Raw genomic sequence first — 19540 nt, forward strand, 5'->3', positions numbered from 1 at the left:
GAGAGGAGGAGCCTGCTTCTGTACCACCTGCTGGTCCCATGAAAGAACCGTCTCCCTGAGCCTGCCGATAAGGGTGGGACGGCACGACACCCATGCCCTCCTCGACTCGGGAAGTGTGGTCAATGTGGTCGAGGTGGGTTGCATCCACGGCAAAGTTGAGACATACCCCACGAGCCGTATCGCCGTACAAACCCCGAAGGGGACCATCAGAGTCCAGGCCAGGGTGGTGCCTAACCTGCCCACGTCCCTATTAATTGGACGGGACTGCCCCATTTTTTGAGAGACTGCTAGGGGCAGAACTCCGCCCATCTCGACCCCGACAACAAAGGGTGAGACCGCAGCCCACGCCCCGCTATCCCATTCCGACTCCGACGGCGACGAGTCTCCAGAGAGAGAGAGAGACCCGCGAGAGCGGTGGTACGCCGGCCTCGCACCTCGTTCACGGAGTCTGTTCCCCCAGGCACGTCGGACACGATGACCGCCTCCGATCGGACACCCCCGCCAGACGAAAGAGAGAGCTCGCTGTGGATGGATAATACCAGGGACCGGGTATTGGACAGGTTCTACTGGCCTGGGGTAAAGAGGGACATAGAGGACTACTGCCGAGCCTGCCCCGGATGCCAACACACCGCCCTGAGACCTTCGGTACGTAACCCCCTGATACCCATGCCCCTGATAGAAGTCCCATTCGACAGACTGGCGTTAAACATCGTAGGCCCCCTCCCCAAGACAAGTGAGGCCACCGCTATATTCTAGAAATGGTAGATTACGCGACCCGCTACCTGGAGGCCGATCCTCTCCGCGCCGCCACAACCATGGAGGTGGCGAGAGAATGTATGCTACTGTTTAGCAGGGTGGGAATAGTCAGTGAGATACTGATGGATCAGGGCTCATGATTCATGTCCTGTGTGTTGAAAGACCTCAGTCTGTTACAGGTTGCCACAATACAGAATGCAATGGCTCGATCCATACACCCCCTCCTTAACTAACTGTCACGAGTTTATGACATTTTCTGAATTATCGCTCAGCATAAAATGCTGAAACTTCGTTCAGAATTATAATCGGACAACACCGTCTGTATTGGCTGGCCAACATCCTAATCAGGGAAATAACTTGATTGGGGGGGAGTTGAAAAATATCATGGTTTATTTACATCTGGACAGACAATGTCAACAATTAACCTGGGATTTTACGGAACTGGCCTAATCCGTTAACGGTTTTGTGAAAAACAATTGGTGACGTCAGGGAAGCTGAAGGGAGCGAGAGACCCCATAATGTTTGTCTGGATCGCGGGCCCTTGGGATGTCAGGCAGGCCCTTCACATATATTTATGTATCAAACGGAATTCGTCTGAGCACTGATGCGATGTCACCTTTGTCTTGGTCCACTATTGAGTGAGAACGCTGCATCCTGTATCAGATAAAGATGGGCTGCGATGTATTCCTTTGGAGCAATAACGGCCATCAATGTACTCCTTAGAAGATAACTTGTTTTTGCAACAGACATGTTCAGATTAAATTCTAATGATGTTCAAAGGTTCCCTACAAAATAGGGTTAACTTTTTGTTTATTATTGCTTCTAATCCAGAAGACTAAGTCTCACTCTGAAATCTTGTTGTTGCATGGAACTTTCTCTGTTGTCAGTACAATCTTAACTATCCTTAACCCAAATATATTAGATAACAGTAAGCTACGCTATCTGTATTCCAATACAGCATACTCCTCTCTCTAGCTCTCACTCACGTTCCCACCATTCGCTTCCTGAAACAACTAAACTCTCCTGAGACTTCTCCTTGAGTCAGACAACGTTGGGCACAAAAACAAACAGGAAATATATATCTCTAGGGATGTTAAATGCTATTTCCTGTCTGCCAAACGCTCAAATGCCTTTTACCTTTTCTTAACTGCTTTAAGAGAATGATTAAACAGCCTCTCTTTGCTATTTGGAGTTTCACAAAAAAAATATGAAAAACGACCAACTACATCAGGTTTGTTTATACCGGCTTTCTGCTACTATAACAATACAATTGTAAATTGTATTTTGAAAAAGAAAATGTATTAAGAAAAAGGAATTTGTCTCAATTTCATAACAGTTCAATTTCAGTTTATTTATAGTACTTTAAATCAAATGTTCAAGAAAAATTTGTGTTGCATTGACTGACCAGAGAAAGCCAGAGTGGAGCTAGGCTGTATTTTTGCACGGTGGTGCTATTGATATGAACCACTGTGCTACTACTTTGACTACTGGGGAAAAGGAACAGTTGTGACTGTCTCTGATTCAGGTAATACACCTTTTTTATTACTTTAAACCTTAATAATTTGGAACAAAGCGCACCCCTTAATCTTTTAGTTTTTGTAAGAGGTTTAAGTCAGTTTATTTCACTGTGACTACGGCTTTGACTACTGGGGTAAAGGGACCTTGGTCACTGTTACAGGAGGTAAGCCCACTTTAACTATGTAGTTTTTAAGTCTTTTTTTTGTCTTACATTTTATAAGAATTGCATTTGTTGCGTGTATGTTTTATGCATTCATTATTTGACTGCACTTAAGTTATGGGCACAATATATTAAACGTTGACTTTGAAATGCAACTAAAATGAAAACAAAAGCCTTATACGATTTTTATTAATTAATTAATGATTTAACAGCAGTCGCTAAGGGCAATTATAACGTTTTTACACCATTCGACTTTGGCAAGGGTAACAAATGTTTTTAAACAAATAACAATTCAAATTGGTTGTTTCAGCTGTAATCTTCCAACTGCATTGTTTTTATGCTTTATAATACCAATAATATTCATTTTAACTAATAGTAATAATATGTCACATATAATATATACATGAATACATGAATCATCATCAATCAATAATAAGAGTAAATAATGCCACAGAAATACAAATTGATTTCCGGTATATACCGGTAGGCCTATATAGTAACGGTTTTAGAAATATTTTAGTTGGTTTTTTGGTCATTGTCCAAAAGCTTATTTTTGTAAACCTGATGCTAAAATATCTGTTTTCTTATGATAATTCAAAAGTAAGATAATGTTAAATGTATATATAATGTGTATTAATTACAAATATCTTGTTCTGTATCTCTTTCCATGTGCCTTTCTCTCTCTGCCTTTCTCTCCTTGCTAGCGGTGAAAGCCCCCACTGTCTTTCCGCTGGTCCAGTGTGGCTCAGGGACGGGAGAAGTCACTATTGGCTGCATGGCAACTGGCTTCACGCCGGCTTCACTCACGTTTAAATGGGAGTTTGGAGGAAGCGAACTGGCAGACGCCGTTCAGTACCCGACCTCTAAGAAAGATAACCAGTATACAGGAGTCAGCCAGATCCGCGTCAGGAGACAGGACTGGGACACCCAGAAGCCTTTTACCTGCTCTGCGGTACACGCTGGCGGAACTGCCACGGCCGATGTTGTAAAACAAGGTAGGATTATGTCCATCAAGTTTTTATTGTTTAATGGTTTAATATTGTATTGTCTGACAATTGAAATTTGTATCATAATACATTAATTTGACAAAAAATTATATTATGCTATTGATGTTATGACATAGGCTAAGTCGAGTTAAAATTTGCTACCATTATTGCAATATAGTTCCGAGTTGGCTTATCAATTTTTTTTATTGTTTAATGGTTTAATATTGTATTGTCTTACAATTTAAAATTGTATCATAATACATTAATTTGACAAAAAAAATATTATTATTATTCACTAAGATGAATTATGACATAAATCGAGTTAAATCTGCTACCATTATTGTAATACAGTTTATATTAATATCTTGTGTTAGCATTCAATAAATCAAATGATGGAACAATCCTTAGCCTGTTCTATTGCTATACTGGTATGCCTACTATGAGGCCTATATAGCCTACATCTTTTTGATCTGGAGTTAGACTAGCAATGTCTTTGCCAGATATAGATTAAAATGTGTATCGCTGGAGGGCAGAGGCTACCGCTGGTGCGTTACATGCTTGTTCAGCCTTTGCAATACATAGGCCTACTGCATAGTTACTTTGCTTACCCGACGGTTGGTCCTCAACTCTACTTTACTAGTACTATTACTTCTACTACTGCTACGACTACTTCTACTTTACTAATGACTTTTATTTATCTCATCTCTGCTGGATATTTTTCCCTCCCTCTTTCTCCATGTATTATTTACTGCTCACAAAGAAGCTATATGTCATGCTATGTTGACATTTTATGTACAATTGTTTAATTGGACAAGCAAGTCCGATCGTCCAAACAGTTTTTAACATTTTCAGTCACTGAATACAGTGTATTCATTGTATTTATTGTCCTCTGTATCGTCCACATATCGATCATGTTATACTGTTTTACAGTGGTGGTTCATAAGTTGCCAGCTCTGAGTATCTTGATCTCTGAGACTGAAGGCAGCCAGGTTGTTTCCTTCGGCTGCTTTGCCGCAGATTTTTCACCAAAGGATTATACGATCACATGGTTGAGAAACGGCAAGAAAATCGATCCATCTGAAAGCAGCACTTCTTCTGAGGGTCAAAAGAACGCGAATGGGACTTTCTACAATGCAGCAAGCTATATCCAGGTGAAGGAAAATCACTGGAAGGATGATGGAACTAATATCACATGTAGGTTTGCAAATAGTAAAGAGCAAGTGGATGCTCATCTGACCTATGGCGGGGGATGTGTCGGTGAGTAAATATGAATTAAAAGTAATTCAAACAAATGTTTTAGGCAACCTTGTTGAGGGGACTTGAAACTGATGTTTTTCTCTTTCCAACAATAGAACCAACGTCAACAAAATTGGAAATCGATATCTTGCCAATCTCACTTGAGACGATGTATTTGGAAAATAATGCTGACCTTGTTTGCAAGGTCCACAGTAGTGATCCCGTGGAAGTTAAATGGTTTAATGAAAGTGGTGAGGTGTTATCCGCGCTGGAGAGTCCAAGTTCAAATACGTACATTGCCAGAACCGAGATAACGTACGATGAATGGAGCAAAGGAATGAGTTGGTACTGTGAGGCTTCGATTAAAGATTCAATAGAGGTTCCAACGAGAAAAGACTTTGTGAAGAATAATGGTGAGTACATTTCCAGTTCCAGATTATATAAACGAATGATAAAACTGCTATATGATTTAGAATATTTTTCTGATTTAATCCATAGCCCTAAATAATGTGCCTATGCATGATTATCAAAATCAAATCAAAATCAAGTGATTATTTATTGCGGTTAAAAAGAGGCTAAATATGTTGACTGAAATAATTATTTATTTATTTAAAAACTGATTTTGTCTTTGGGTAAAACTCTGTGTAATACATAGCATAGGCTAATTGTTCTCTCATACTTGCAGGACGAAATAGAGTTCCTCCATCCGTTTATCTGCTCCCTCCAGTAGATGATTTAAGTTGCACGAACATGACCCTGACTTGCTTTGTGAAAGACTTCTACCCCGCGGACATTTTGGTGCATTGGCTGGTTGATAATTTGACAATAGATGGAAATGCTCTTTATTCACACAAAACAACAAACGTTATTGAAAACGGTGACTTGTTTTCCACTTATGGCCAACTTACCTTCAGCTCTGATCGTTGGAAAGACGGCAGAGTGTTTAGATGCGAAGTCTACCACATGTCTATGGATTCCAAAAACCAACCCATTGTCAAGTTAATTACTGAAAAGTCATCAGGCAATGTTAACATTATCAACATGAACCTGGGTCCTTCTACGTGCTTGCCCCAGTAGATGTTGTTTTTCTGTGTGTGATGTAATGCTGCATGTTTGTCTTTCTAAAATGCTGATTCAAAATCAAAATAATAAAAAAAAACATTGAACTTTAAATCTTGTTAATGTTCGTCCAATGTAGCAGGGTTAATCAATGCATTTTACCTATGAATGAATGCAAATTGATAGTAGATAATATATAATATAATATACATAGGCCTATATAATATTAATTGATACAAGACACATGGCCGATGAGTTAGGCATTACATCCATCAGTTATTGTAGGCTACTTCATTGAAGTTGAGCATTCGTTGGCAGTTTGCAGAGCACCCATCCCTCTCAGAAAACGAAAACTCCACATTTAAGATTGTTCACATGTTTTTAATTGTTTTGTCTCGTTTCTGTGTGCTTTGTTTACCTCTACTGGGTCTTGCCCTGAAGAAGAAATTTCTTCAATTAGTGTAGACTCTTCAAATCAATTCAATTCCTCCAAATTACTACAACAAACTAGCTATGTTCAACCACATTACCGTACATTAGAGGTCTTTAAAAAGCAAGTCTTGGTGCATTGTTATTATTGTGTTACCATCTGATTATATACAAGTAACTGATAACAAAGAATAGTATATTTAACAAAACCATCTACATATCTAAAAAATAATATTTATTTTTGCGGGACACTATACATGCTGGAAAATATAATTAGTCATACCAATTATACCAGTGACAGAAGTTGAGTATCAAGCATTGATATATGCTGGACCATCATTTAATATTTCTTTGTGATCTTTATGTGAAGAAATGTAAAATCATCAAGAGTATATTATCAAGTAGTGTTTTATTAACGCTCCCCTCTCCCGACCAGCGTTTCTTGTCCTGACTGAAAGCCAATGGAGTAACGCTGTGGATGGACAACAAGATAGCATGCAAAGCACATTGAACACCTTCATCATCCTCTTCCTCATCACACTGGTCTACAGCATTGGAACCACTGCCATCAAGGTACAGAGAGGCTTTGGGCACTACACTAATTATTCTGGTACTTTCATTTCTCAGCCAAGTTATCTCTAAATGATTGTACATTATGAATAACTATGTCATTGCCAATACTAATCAATTCTGGAAATTAAAATCATAAAAACCATGAAAATAACTAATGGACATAGTTTTAACTTATTTGACACTAATGCTTCTCCTTTCATTTTCTTATATTTATTTTAGATCAGATGAAGGAAGTGTTAATGGCATTTTTTTCATCTGTCATTAAAAACGATACGAAGAAAGATGACCTTAAAAAAGACTATTTGCTCCGACAAAGCAATTCAATCTACGAAAACATGATTCTGAAAAAAATATATGTAGGTAAAAGGGTTTGTAAGTATTATTTAGCAATACTTCAGAAGAGTACTTGGAGTTTATTTGAGATGTTCCACCTGCTGACCTAAAGAGATTCATGGAATTAATTAACTAAACTCCAGCACTCAACTGATCATGTTTAAATCATACAGGTGGTTACCTTACTACTCGGAATTGCAACATAGTTATGGTAGAGAAAAGAAAATGATACTGAAAGTCATGAAAACAATTCTGAGATATTAAAATGTGAAGCATATTTCCCTTGCTGGCATACTTAGTCTTGCACCTGGTGTCTTAAATGCAGCACTCTAGCTGCCAAGTTTCACTTCTGCTTTTCATGGGGCTTTTTTTATGCCAGTGATCTTGCTTTATGCTCCTGCCCGCTGCCTGCTCAGCCTTGTTCTGCTCTAACATGTGTGCAAACAGCGCTCCACCTCCTCCTCCAGCGACTCGTTTACTTGTGATTGAACAACGCCCCCTAGCTTAAAAGGAAGGTTATGGAACACGTTGTAAATAGTTTTCTTTTGGTTACATGTACACAGAAAAATGGTGTATATTCAAATATTAAACTCTGAAAATGTCATTGATCTGTTGGTGCTTTATTTGGCGGATAATAGAAAACTCATAGTCTGTGCTGTCTCCCAGTGGAGCGGGTTATCTCTCCAAATATCACCCTGTACCCGGTCTGGACCGGCCAGTCTTGGGCCTCGGAGCTGAGCCTGGTGTGCTCTCTTAGTGGATTCTATCCAGACAAGGTGAGTGTGGAGTGGTTACTGGACGGCCGTGTGCCAGAAACAAGCCCAGTCCAGAACAAGCTGCAAAGTGTTGCGGAAGTGGGGAAAACATTCACCCTCAACAGCAAGATTCAGCTGAAAATTGAGGAGTGGAAAAAGGGCCCAACTGTTCAGTGCAAGTCAAAATATGGACATGGCAAGGAGGAGACAAGAAACATCAGTATCTGTGCAAGTAAGTACAAGTACCTTGTTTCTCAAAGAACATAGGTCAGAATGCCTTTGCCTTCTCCTTTACTGCTCGCAGCAAATAGACAGTGAAATTCTTGGCCAATTTGGGTTTTTTATTAAGCTGCACTGGCTCCATTGGTATTGGATGTTTATGTGTGATAACAATTATTTTTTTCTCTGACAGTTTATTCATACCCACCATCCGTTCATCTAACGACTCCCAGCTTCAAGACGGTCTTCGAGGCAGGATCAGATGTCACAGCAGCATGTGTGGTACACACTGCGTTTGACGTCAATGTGACATGGCATCTGGATGGCAAAGCACTAACAACACCCAACCTTGTGACCGAGGTTAAAGAGGGAGCTTTAACCAGGAGCAACCTCACAGTCTCCCCTAGCCATTGGAAGAAACTAAACTCCATCACATGTCGGGCAGAGCACTGCTTCACTACTGTTGAAAAGAACATGAGTGTGGCAGGTAATACAGACAAGTGAACTTAGAAAAATTAATGACTGTTACTGATCTTAATATTGCCACTGCGCCTTATGGAGGTGTCACAGATGTCCTCTTTTGTTTTTATATATCATGGTACTACGATTCTCTGTATTGTTTTCGGTAGACTTAGAGTTATAACTGGTTGCCAAACTAACCAAATGTTCACATATTTGCATTTTTTTCATGAACATCACCTTCTGCACAAAGACAGTCGATGGACAACGGAAATTGGTAATTGACTTCTAATTTTGCTCACCTGTACCAATGTGTGTATTATTATCAGGAAATGATCTTACATGAAATAAATTGCAATATCAGTGTAATGATTCCTTCAAGCTGAAATAACGAGTGAAGTATATTTTCACCTTCTGCAAAATGGTGTAGACAGCAAAATGGTGTGTATTACAATTACAATTAGGGCATTTAGCAGACGCTTTTATCCAAAGCGACTTACATCGTTTAATACACACATTGACACACCGACGGCAGAGTCAACCATGCAAGGCGACAACCTGCTCTTCTGGAACAGTTAGGGTTCAATCTCTTGCTCAGTGACACGTAATCACTCTGCTAGGGGGAGTTGGGTCGAACTAGCAACCTTTCGGTTACAAGACAACTGCTCTACCTCCTGAGCTAAGCCGACCCCCCGGGGTCAAATATTAAACTCTGAAAATGTCATTGATCTATTGGTGCTTCATTTGGCGGATAATAGAAAACTCATAGTCTGTGCTTTCTCCCAGTGGAGCGGGTTATCCCTCCAAATATCACCCTGTACCCCGTCTGGACCGGCCAGTCTTGGGCCTCGGAGCTGAGCCTGGTGTGCTCTCTTAGTGGATTCTATCCAGACAAGGTGAGTGTGGAGTGGTTACTGGACGGCCGTGTGCCAGAAACAAGCCCAGTCCAGAACAAGCTGCAAAGTGTTGCGGAAGGGGGGAAAACATTCACCCTCAACAGCAAGATTCAGCTGAAAATTGAGGAGTGGAAAAAGGGCCCAACTGTTCAGTGCAAGTCAAAATATGGACATGGCAAGGAGGAGACAAGAAACATCAGTATCTGTGATAGTAAGTACAAGTACCTTGTTTCTCAAAGAACATAGGTCAGAATGCCTTTGCCTTCTCCTTTACTGCTCGCAGCAAATAGACAGTGAAATCTTTGGCCAATTTAGGTTTTTTATTAAGCTGCACTGGCTACATTGGTATCGGATGTTTATGTGTGATAACAATTATTTTTTTCCCTGACAGTTTATTCATACCCACCATCCATTCATCTAACGACTCCCAGCTTCAAGACGGTCTTCGAGGCAGGATCAGATGTCACAGCAGCATGTGTGGTACACACTGCGTTTGACGTCAATGTGACATGGCATCTGGATGGCAAAGCACTAACAACACCCAACCTTGTGACCGAGGTTAAAGAGGGAGCTTTAACCAGGAGCAACCTCACAGTCTCCTCTAGCCAGTGGAAGAAACTAAACTCCATCACATGTCGGGCAGAGCACTGCTTCACTACTGTTGAAAAGAACATGAGTGTGGCAGGTAATACAGACAAGTGAACTTAGAAAAATGAATGACTGTTACTGATCTTAATATTGCAACTGCGCCTTATGGAGGTCTTCACAGATGTCCTCTTTTGTTTTTATACATCATGTAGTACTACGATTCTCTGTATTGTTTTCGGTAGACTTAGAGTTATAACTGGTTGCCAAACTAACCAAATGTTCACATATTTGCATTTTTTTCATGAACATCACCTTCTGCACAAAGACAGTCGATGGACAACGGAAATCGGTAATTGACTTCTAATTTTGCTCACCTGTACCAATGTGTGTATTATTATCAGGAAATGATCTTACATGAAATAAATTGCAATATCAGTGTAATGATTCCTTCAAGCTGAAATAACGAGTGAAGTATATTTTCACCTTCTGCAAAATGGTGTAGACAGCAAAATGGTGTGTATTACAATTACAATTAGGGCATTTAGCAGACGCTTTTATCCAAAGCAACTTACATCGTTTAATACACACATTGACACACCGACGGCAGAGTCAACCATGCAAGGCGACAACCTGCTCTTCAGGAACAGTTAGGGTTAAATGTCTTGCTCAGTGACACGACATCACTCCTCTAGGGGGAGTTGGGTCGAACTAGCAACCTTTCGGTTACAAGACAACTGCTCTACCTCCTGAGCTAAGCCGACCCCCCGGGGTCAAATATTAAACTCTGAAAATGTCATTGATCTATTGGTGCTTCATTTGGCGGATAATAGAAAACTCATAGTCTGTGCTTTCTCCCAGTGGAGCGGGTTATCCCTCCAAATATCACCCTGTACCCCGTCTGGACCGGCCAGTCTTTGGCCTCGGAGCTGAGCCTGGTGTGCTCTCTTAGTGGATTCTATCCAGACAATGTGAGTGTGGAGTGGTTACTGGACGGCCGTGTGCCAGAAACAAGCCCAGTCCAGAACAAGCTGCAAAGTGTTGCGGAAGTGGGGAAAACATTCACCCTCAACAGCAAGATTCAGCTGAAAATTGAGGAGTGGAAAAAGGGCCCAACTGTTCAGTGCAAGTCAAAATATGGACATGACAAGGAAGAGACAAGAAACATCAGTATCTGTGCAAGTAAGTACAAGTACCTTGTTTCTCAAAGAACACAGGTCAGAATGCCTTTGCCTTCTCCTTTACTGCTCGCAGCAAATAGACAGTGAAATTCTCAGCCAATTTGGTTTTCCTCTTAATCTGCACTAGCTCCATTGGTATTGGATGTTTATGTGTGATAACAATTATTTTTTTCTCTGACAGTTTATTCATACCCACCATCCGTTCATCTAACGACTCCCAGCTTCAAGACGGTCATCGAGGCAGGATCAGATGTCACAGCAGCATGTGTGGTACACACTGCGTTTGACGTCAATGTGACATGGCATCTGGATGGCAAAGCACTAACAACACCCAACCTTGTGACCGAGGTTAAAGAGGGAGCTTTAACCAGGAGCAACCTCACAGTCTCCTCTAGCCAGTGGAAGAAACTAAACTCCATCACATGTCGGGCAGAGCACTGCTTCACTACTGTTGAAAAGAACATGAATGTGGCAGGTAATACACACAATTGAACACACAATTGAAAACGAATGACTGTCACTGATCTTAATATTGCAACTGCGCCTTATGGATGTCTTCACAGATGTCCTCTTTTGTTTTTATAGATTATGTAGTACTACGATTCTCCGTGTTGTTTTCGGTAGACTTGGAGTTATAACTGGTTGCCAAACTAACCAAATGTTCACATATTGGCTGTTTGCATGGACATCACCTTCTGCAACAAGAAAGTCGACGGAATATTACAGACGGAAAACTGTAATTTACTTCTAATTATGCTCACCTGTATCAATGTGTATATTATCTTACATGAATTAAATTGCAATATCACATATTATCAGTGTAATGATTCCTTCAAGCAGAAATAATAAGTGAGGTATATTTTCCCTCTTGGCTATGTAGCCAAGCCAGTGACCAATTACCTTACACCCACATGACAACGGCAGGGCAACCAAAGGTGTAGCTCAATGAATGTATGGCGGATCAGAATTTGAGAAAGAACCAACTACATGAAACAGTGAGGAAGGGGCGGAGAGTTCATTAGCTGACTAAATGAATGTACATTAATGTGCATTAACTAACATTTTCCACATTTCGAAGGCGTGTGGGCACATACCTCTGGGATATTTTATGGTTATTTTACCATTTCAGATCCGGTTCTCTGTTGCTTTAAAACATATCCTTGGTAAAGCGTATGCCGATGAAGTCATCAGATACCGGTCGTCCAGTTGCAGATTTTGCCTTTACTCTTGTATATATTCGTGTCAGTCACATTTTGTCATTCTCTTTCAGGATCACTCTCCCATAGCCAGCCTTCAGCTTTGCTTCTGCAGGGGCCAAATGAGCTGGTGTGCCTGGCTTACGGATTCAGCCCTGCGTCCATCAACATCACCTGGCTACTCGACGGCACCACACAGCTCAGGAGTTACAATACTACTGAACCTCACAGAGGTCCAAAGGGGAAGTTCAGCATCCAAAGCCGACTCCCTCTTTCCCCCAACGAATGGCTACCTGGGCAGATGTACACCTGCAGGGTGAACCATTTTAACGGAAACATAGCCCTGAACATGTCCAAACCAGGTGTGTACAGGCACATGTCTTGCTATATCATTGCTGCATATAAATAGTATGGAATTCAGATGCCAGACTCCTAGTGTATAATCAAGGTGGTTCTACACAGTCTACAACTGAATAGACCTTGTGTGATTTTGATAGTGGACCTACCTATGTTGCTAGATTGAATTCTCTATGGAAAGAATATATAGGGTTTTTCAGATGGGAATATCTGACACAATTACACATTTTGCTAGGTCTATGTTGCTTTCCTCTGAACAAAATTTAAAACAACTTCGTTCTGTAGGATAAGAACAATAAAATAATTGATTCTGTTAGTCACACAAACTGAGCGTACAAGTCAACATAGAATGTACTCCATATACTTAAAATGTATTCAACATCTGTTTTCATTACTTTTCCTAGAGATTCTTGAAGAAAGTGTGTTATTTGACGAGAACAAACAGGTTTATGTCCAAGACATGGGGGAGGACAACTGGATGATGACCATTACCTTCCTCCTCCTGTTCTTTGTCTCCCTTTTCTATGGCATCTTGGTCACGGTTATAAAGGTGAGCGAAACAGATGTTGCGTACACAGAAATGTGCTACAGCTTAACGAGATGGTTTTAAAAATGTACCTCAAATACTTGAAACATGGGGAAACTAAATCTGCATTATTTGCGATCTTTCAGACAAAGTGAGAAGGACCTCAAGAAACATCTAGTGGATCCTGTAATGTGAAGCAGAGGATGCAAAGGAAGCAACTATTTCCATTAGAGCAATGAATTATAACTGATGTATGATGATAATGTTATGTGACTAGCCATAAAGAATATGATAATAAAAAATACAGAATAAAATAAAAATGATATCAGTGGTACCTGGAAAATTCTAAACATTGTATTAGGATATAAACCATAAAGTGGAGTCAAGGGAGTCTATATACAGCCTGCTTTGATTTATTGAGTCAAGATAATGGAACCTTAAAGATTTAATAGTTGACTGATTTCTGGTAATTTACATTACCAGAAAATGTAAAGATTCCTTTTACATTAGAAAGTGATACTTCTTACCTACACTGGAAAAAGGGTTTTAAGCCGTACTTAATCTGATTATTATTTTGTAATTCAATTCAAATAAACATTTTTTGTTTTATTTTTAAAATAACTTTTTTTTTATTTCAAAATACTGTGAAATATAGATATTTTTAATTAGGAGCTCAATTAAGAAATATCCATTTTGACAAATGTGAAATTTTAAGGTTGTGTATTCAACTGATTAATAATTTTGTCATTCAATCCAAATATTTTTTTTTTGTTTTCTTCCTAAACCACTGTTATATTTAATTAGGAGCTCAATTTAGAAATATTTGTTCAGACAAATGTACAATTTCAAGGTTACGTACAAGCCTGCGCATGCGCATTAAATACAAAGACGCTTACGAGTACTGGACCAAACCGCAGTGTTGCCAACTTAGCGATTTTGTCTAGCTTCTTTTTCGACAAATCTAGCTTCTTTTTCAGCTGCTATTGGTGACTTTTGGCGACTTTTTGAGGTGAAAGCACTAGCCTTGACCAGAGTGACGATGACTCACTGGTTCTGTGAGCTAGGACAGTCTGTCTGTGTCTGGAGGGAGGTCTGGAGTAGGTCTAACTCTGCCATTTAGATTGTTAATATATATTGTACATTGTGTGGAGGCAGTAGCAGGTGGTAGAGCGGGTTGGCTGGTAACCTGAAGGTTGTTGGTTCGATCCCCGGCTTCACCAAGCAGAGTATCGAGGTGTCTCTGACAAAGCACCTATCCCTGACTGATGTCGCGATGTGATGTCGAATCCAGACAGAAGCGCCCCAAGGCCATGAAGCGGCGAGTTGATGATGATGTATACAAAAATATGTTATGTTTAAAAATGTTCATGTTTAAATGAGAAACAATTATTTGATTAAATTGTAATCTTTTTGATTGGATAAAACAAAATATTTCTGATATATATTTCTTAAATGAGAAACAATTGTTGGAGTGAATCAATATTTTTTGTTATGTAATATAGTTATGTAATATAGATGTGAACCATTACCCTTGTTTTTTTTAATTGGTTCAACAGAAGGCTTTTTCCAGTGTATGTGCTGTTCCGCAACCCTGGTCAAACACACATTCGGCCTCTGACTCTTCGTACCTTCCCCTTAATAGAATAGAAAGAAATGTATTGTTATCCTAAAGAATATAACAAAAGTAGGAACTAATTAAATTATTAATTAAACTACCAAAACAAAGTAAACTGACAACAAACTCAAAACAAAAAGACTGAACTACCAGTTCTACATAAAAAATACATAAAAAAATAATATGATAATTAAAAATGTCCTACTGTACCCCAGACATAACCATGGCGTTTTATTGATATACTTTTTATTGATATACTGGAAGACTGACAAACAAATTGAAGTAGGTCCTTAAGAATAAACTTGATTCACCGGTGTTCCGGTGTCCCAGATCACTGTCTATAGTTCTATTAGTTACTATGCTGACAGCCAATGGCAAACTTGAGTTATTCAAGATGCTGAATGTCATCTTCTTTTTTACTTTCACTCCACTCCAATTTTAGTTATCCCTGTCTCTTTGAGTCTTCTGTAAGTCAAATATTTGACATACAGCTGTAGACATGGTGTACATTCAAATGTTTGTAGTATTGTGAATGTCCTGACCTTTCTCCATCAACCTGGACAGATTAATTCATTGGTTGGTTAAAAATAGATTTGATTTTGACATTGTATGCAACCGAGTAAGAGTGAATTAATAGTGAGTATCATACACAATTTTTTATTTTTTTTTATCTGTACCTTGTGTGTTATACTCTTAGGAAGGATAACTGTCCAACCTTTAATATTTAATATCTGTATCAAAACATACAAGAATTAAGATTGGTATATGATCTCAAATTATTTGAAAGCCAAGTTAAAAAGCTAAACTAAACAAATGAACTGGTAAATTGGATGTTTAAGAAGTAGTGTCAACATAGGTTCCGAAGTACTGTTCTGATTGACACCACGTTATGCTCATGCATACATAGAGTTTGAGTTTACCATGATCAATGCATATGCATGATCATGCAAGAGCCAAATATTTAGAATGCTAACAAATACATACTGCCTATTATAAGTCGCATATCTGCCGAATGCCATGTCCAATATGAGTCAGTGAATCAGTTTTCAACACCATTTCAAATATGTGACATAAAAATGAAACATATGGCGTATTACTATTGTGATTAGATTGGGGGGGGGGGTTCTTAGTAGATTGTATAATGCTATGCAATTTAGGACTGGGAAACGGGATACATGCTGAGTTTATATTCCATGACCTCAACAACCATCTGTTGTCGTAGGGATTCCAGTCCAAAAATCTGCGAAAACAAAAATCTGCGAAAACTTTTCTACAAGAAAAGCAGGCTGACATAATACTTATACTGGTATAGACGGATCAGATCACAGTTATCCCAAGCGCAAAGACACTTGCACATATGTGTTGTCGTAGTGAGTTAGGATACTACACTGTTTTACTGTTTTTTGGGACAGATAAATCTTCTCCAGTACCTTGGAGCATCATGTGTTTGAGAATGGCCTCTATCTTTGTTAGTTCTATGCTAGCACTACCCGTCCTATACTCTTAGAATGTTTGAGAAAAAACAAAGGTTTGTTTAAATGTACAAAATAGGAAAACTAGTTCATATTAGTGTGGTGTGGCCCGGTAAGTGACAGTTTAGCTCCTATAAATGAATGGTACTTGAATAGCTGAATAATTAAGAGCACCACCAGCTGTGTTTAATATGTCATGACAGCATTGGGAGATGGTGACATAAACATCATATCAAATTATATGCCATAGGCCTATGCAACAATTGCAGTTATAACCAAGAAATTAAGTAATCAAATATTTTGCACCACAATGTGCATGCTTCTCTCAAATGCAATTTCATTGAAAACACACATGCTGATTCTAAGCATACAACCTGTTTTGAGACTAAATGACCTGTTATTTTAAATGAAATGTATACAACTGCATAACATATTCTTTATTTATCCATGTTAAAGTTATCGAGTCCAAATGATGCCCAAAGTATTGTCAACGAGAATAAAAATCGGAGACGTGTGTTTGTTGTTATCCAATTTATTTCTTCAACACTTTTTATCTGAATTGTTTTCTTCTCACTCATGTTGAAGGAAGAATATGTAAGATTTTGGCAATAAAACATGCAGAAACGACAAGACTTATGTTTTATATTTTATTGTCTTCTGTACTAAGATGATACAAAATATTTTCAACCATTGCTTATCTCAGAGAGATCCGTAATTTTTAAATGGGAACCTCCCGGGCCATTTTGTCCATTCTTAACGGCGTAATTTACCCTTATGCACTAGCATCCGGGAAATATCATAAACACGGGAAACATAGGGAGTGAGGACGGAAGTCTGAGAATTATGATAGCTATCCACTCTATTGTTTTTTTCATTCAATGTATTGCTCACTCATGATTATTCAGTTCAGTTTGCCGCGACTTCTGTTGCTGAAGCTTTGTAAAGCGTTAACGTACGGGTGAATTGGATTTTTCCACGCCAGTCGCAGGGAGCGTGACGTCACATACGAGCCGTGTAGTCTTTCTCACTAGCTGCGTTTACATGGACACATCTGATCCGCATAGATTTCTATGCGGAATAGAAAATGATCATATATACGCCTCATTCGGAATACAATTATCTGTTCGGCATAGAGTTCTATGCCGAATAGAAGAGGTGGTGTAGTCCGTTTTAATCGACATGTATACACTTATTCCGAATAGATTGGGGTTTAACGAGCAGCTGCAGTAGTTCGCAATTGGTCCACTGAGCTCCGTCGGTACTTCTATGCACACCGAACTTGACCGCTGTCAAGGAAAGTGGATTTATTGAAAAACTCAGGTGATCTGTTTTTCTAGATGATATAAAATTACACCCATATCAATAAAACTGCATGAACAACCCCTCGAACAAGTTAAAACGATCAGATTTCTTGGTGTATGGCAGTTTTTTTCAGCCTTGGGGTCCCGACCCCACGTGGGGTCGCCTGGAATTTAAATAGGGTCGCCTGAAATGTCTAGTAATTGATTAAAAAAGAAAAAAGATTTTATTTTTTTATTTTTTTTAAAACCCTACAAATAATTGTACATAACTGTCTCTGATACTTTCATTTTCTCGAATATAAATCTAGTTCAAATAAAATGTAGCAAATATCTGAGATGGTGCATCTTTGAGCACCGCGATCACGTGACTGCACAGTTACATTACTTGAGTTCAAGCTCAAACCTGTAAAATGTAAACACAAACCTGCAATCAGAGTGTATAAAACAAAATGGAAAGATGTATTTGCCCGCCTGGCCCTGTCCCTCCAAATACAGTTCCAAGAGGAACTGTGGCACAGACACCTAAGACACAGCGAACATATGATTCAGTATGGATTTACAAGTGATGGAATGCTTGGAGGAGAAGCCGAAATGTCTGCTATGTAGTAAGGTCCTGTCTGCCGAGGGTATGAAGCCAAACAAACTCAAAAGACACTTTGAGACACCACACAAAGAGCATGTCGGCAAAACCAAGAGCTTTTTTCGAAAATAAATTTGCCGACCGAACAAACAGCAAGTGTATTTCAAAAAGGCTGTGACTTCTAGTGAACGGGCCCTGAAAGCTTCTCTTGAGGTGAGCTATCTCATTGCTAGGAATATGAAACCACATAGCATTGCTGAGACTTTAATATTGCCAGCTGCCATCGATATGGTGAAAACGATGTGCGGGGAGGAAGAAGCTAAAAAAATAACTAAATTGCGCCCATTGCCGACATACTGCACCAGGTCGTAACCATAGTGATCAAGCCACATCCTCTGCGCGCACGTCTGTTTGCAACACTGTGCGCCGACAAGGGCTCTGAATATGAAAACTTACTATTTCACACAGAGTCACTGTGGTTGTCGAGAGGTTACCAGCAGAAAATGTGCCTCCTTGCATATATACCGGACATCTTTGGAAAAATTTCAATTTGTGCACTTATCCTGGCTACTCTGTATTTTTTCAGAGTATAACAAACACGTGAAAAAAAAAATTCTAGAAAAAAAAATGTCTCTGGGGTCGGCAGAAATTTTTGATGTCAAAATGGGGTCGCAGCCCAAAAAAGGTTGGGAACCACTGGTGTATGGTTTGACCAAAAGCTTACATGGAATACTCACATAACAAAGGTTAATAATAAATGCAAAAAGGTCATTAATATACTTTGTTGTTTGGCAGGACAGGAGTGGGGAGCGAGTAGATCATCTCTACTAAACATATATCTGGCACTCATGAGATCTGTGTTTGATGGGTGTATAGCAGGGGTCAGCAACCTTTTCAACATGCAGTGCCAGTTTGACATATTCTCGTTAATGTGTGTGCCTTAAGCAACAATATATAAAAAATGAAGCTGAATTATGACACAGCGACCAAAAACATTTCCAGAAGACCTTGAATTATTTCCATATAGTCCACAATCATGCATCAACATTTTAAATGTTTTTTTGGTTGTTATATTTGCAACATGGGCTTACAAATTATAATTACATATGTTCCATCTTAAAACACAATTTTCAGAAACTCATTCAAAAACATATTTGCACTGTGAGAAATGTAAAAAACGAGAATATATGAGAATGTTGAAACCATCCACATCAATATCTTTAAGACATGTACAGCTATGCAAAACCATGTGAAGGCGATGCATACAGCAACAACACCACTTGCAACAATATTTTAAATATTTTATTTTCTATTACTCACAACATAGGTTTAAAAACTATTAATTGAT

The 19540-nt window shown here is 39.2% G+C and overlaps 1 protein-coding gene across 1 annotated transcript; it reads left to right on the forward strand.

The window, feature by feature from the left end:
- The first annotated feature begins 474 nt into the window (after window positions 1–474).
- ighd (immunoglobulin heavy constant delta) lies at window positions 475–17810 on the forward strand. The gene is made up of 14 exons (XM_056609058.1): window positions 475–733; window positions 2369–2437; window positions 3139–3429; window positions 7717–8037; window positions 8218–8511; window positions 8737–8760; window positions 9270–9590; window positions 9771–10064; window positions 10293–10316; window positions 10826–11146; window positions 11327–11620; window positions 12416–12703; window positions 13103–13248; window positions 13371–17810. The coding sequence occupies exons 1-14, from the start codon at window positions 475–477 to the stop codon at window positions 13377–13379; spliced, it is 2955 nt and encodes a 984-aa protein (XP_056465033.1). The 3' UTR covers window positions 13380–17810.
- Window positions 17811–19540: the final 1730 nt, after the last annotated feature.

Source organism: Gadus chalcogrammus, chromosome 2 (genome assembly GCF_026213295.1).
Source record: "Gadus chalcogrammus isolate NIFS_2021 chromosome 2, NIFS_Gcha_1.0, whole genome shotgun sequence".
In the NCBI taxonomy this organism is placed as follows: domain Eukaryota; kingdom Metazoa; phylum Chordata; class Actinopteri; order Gadiformes; family Gadidae; genus Gadus; species Gadus chalcogrammus.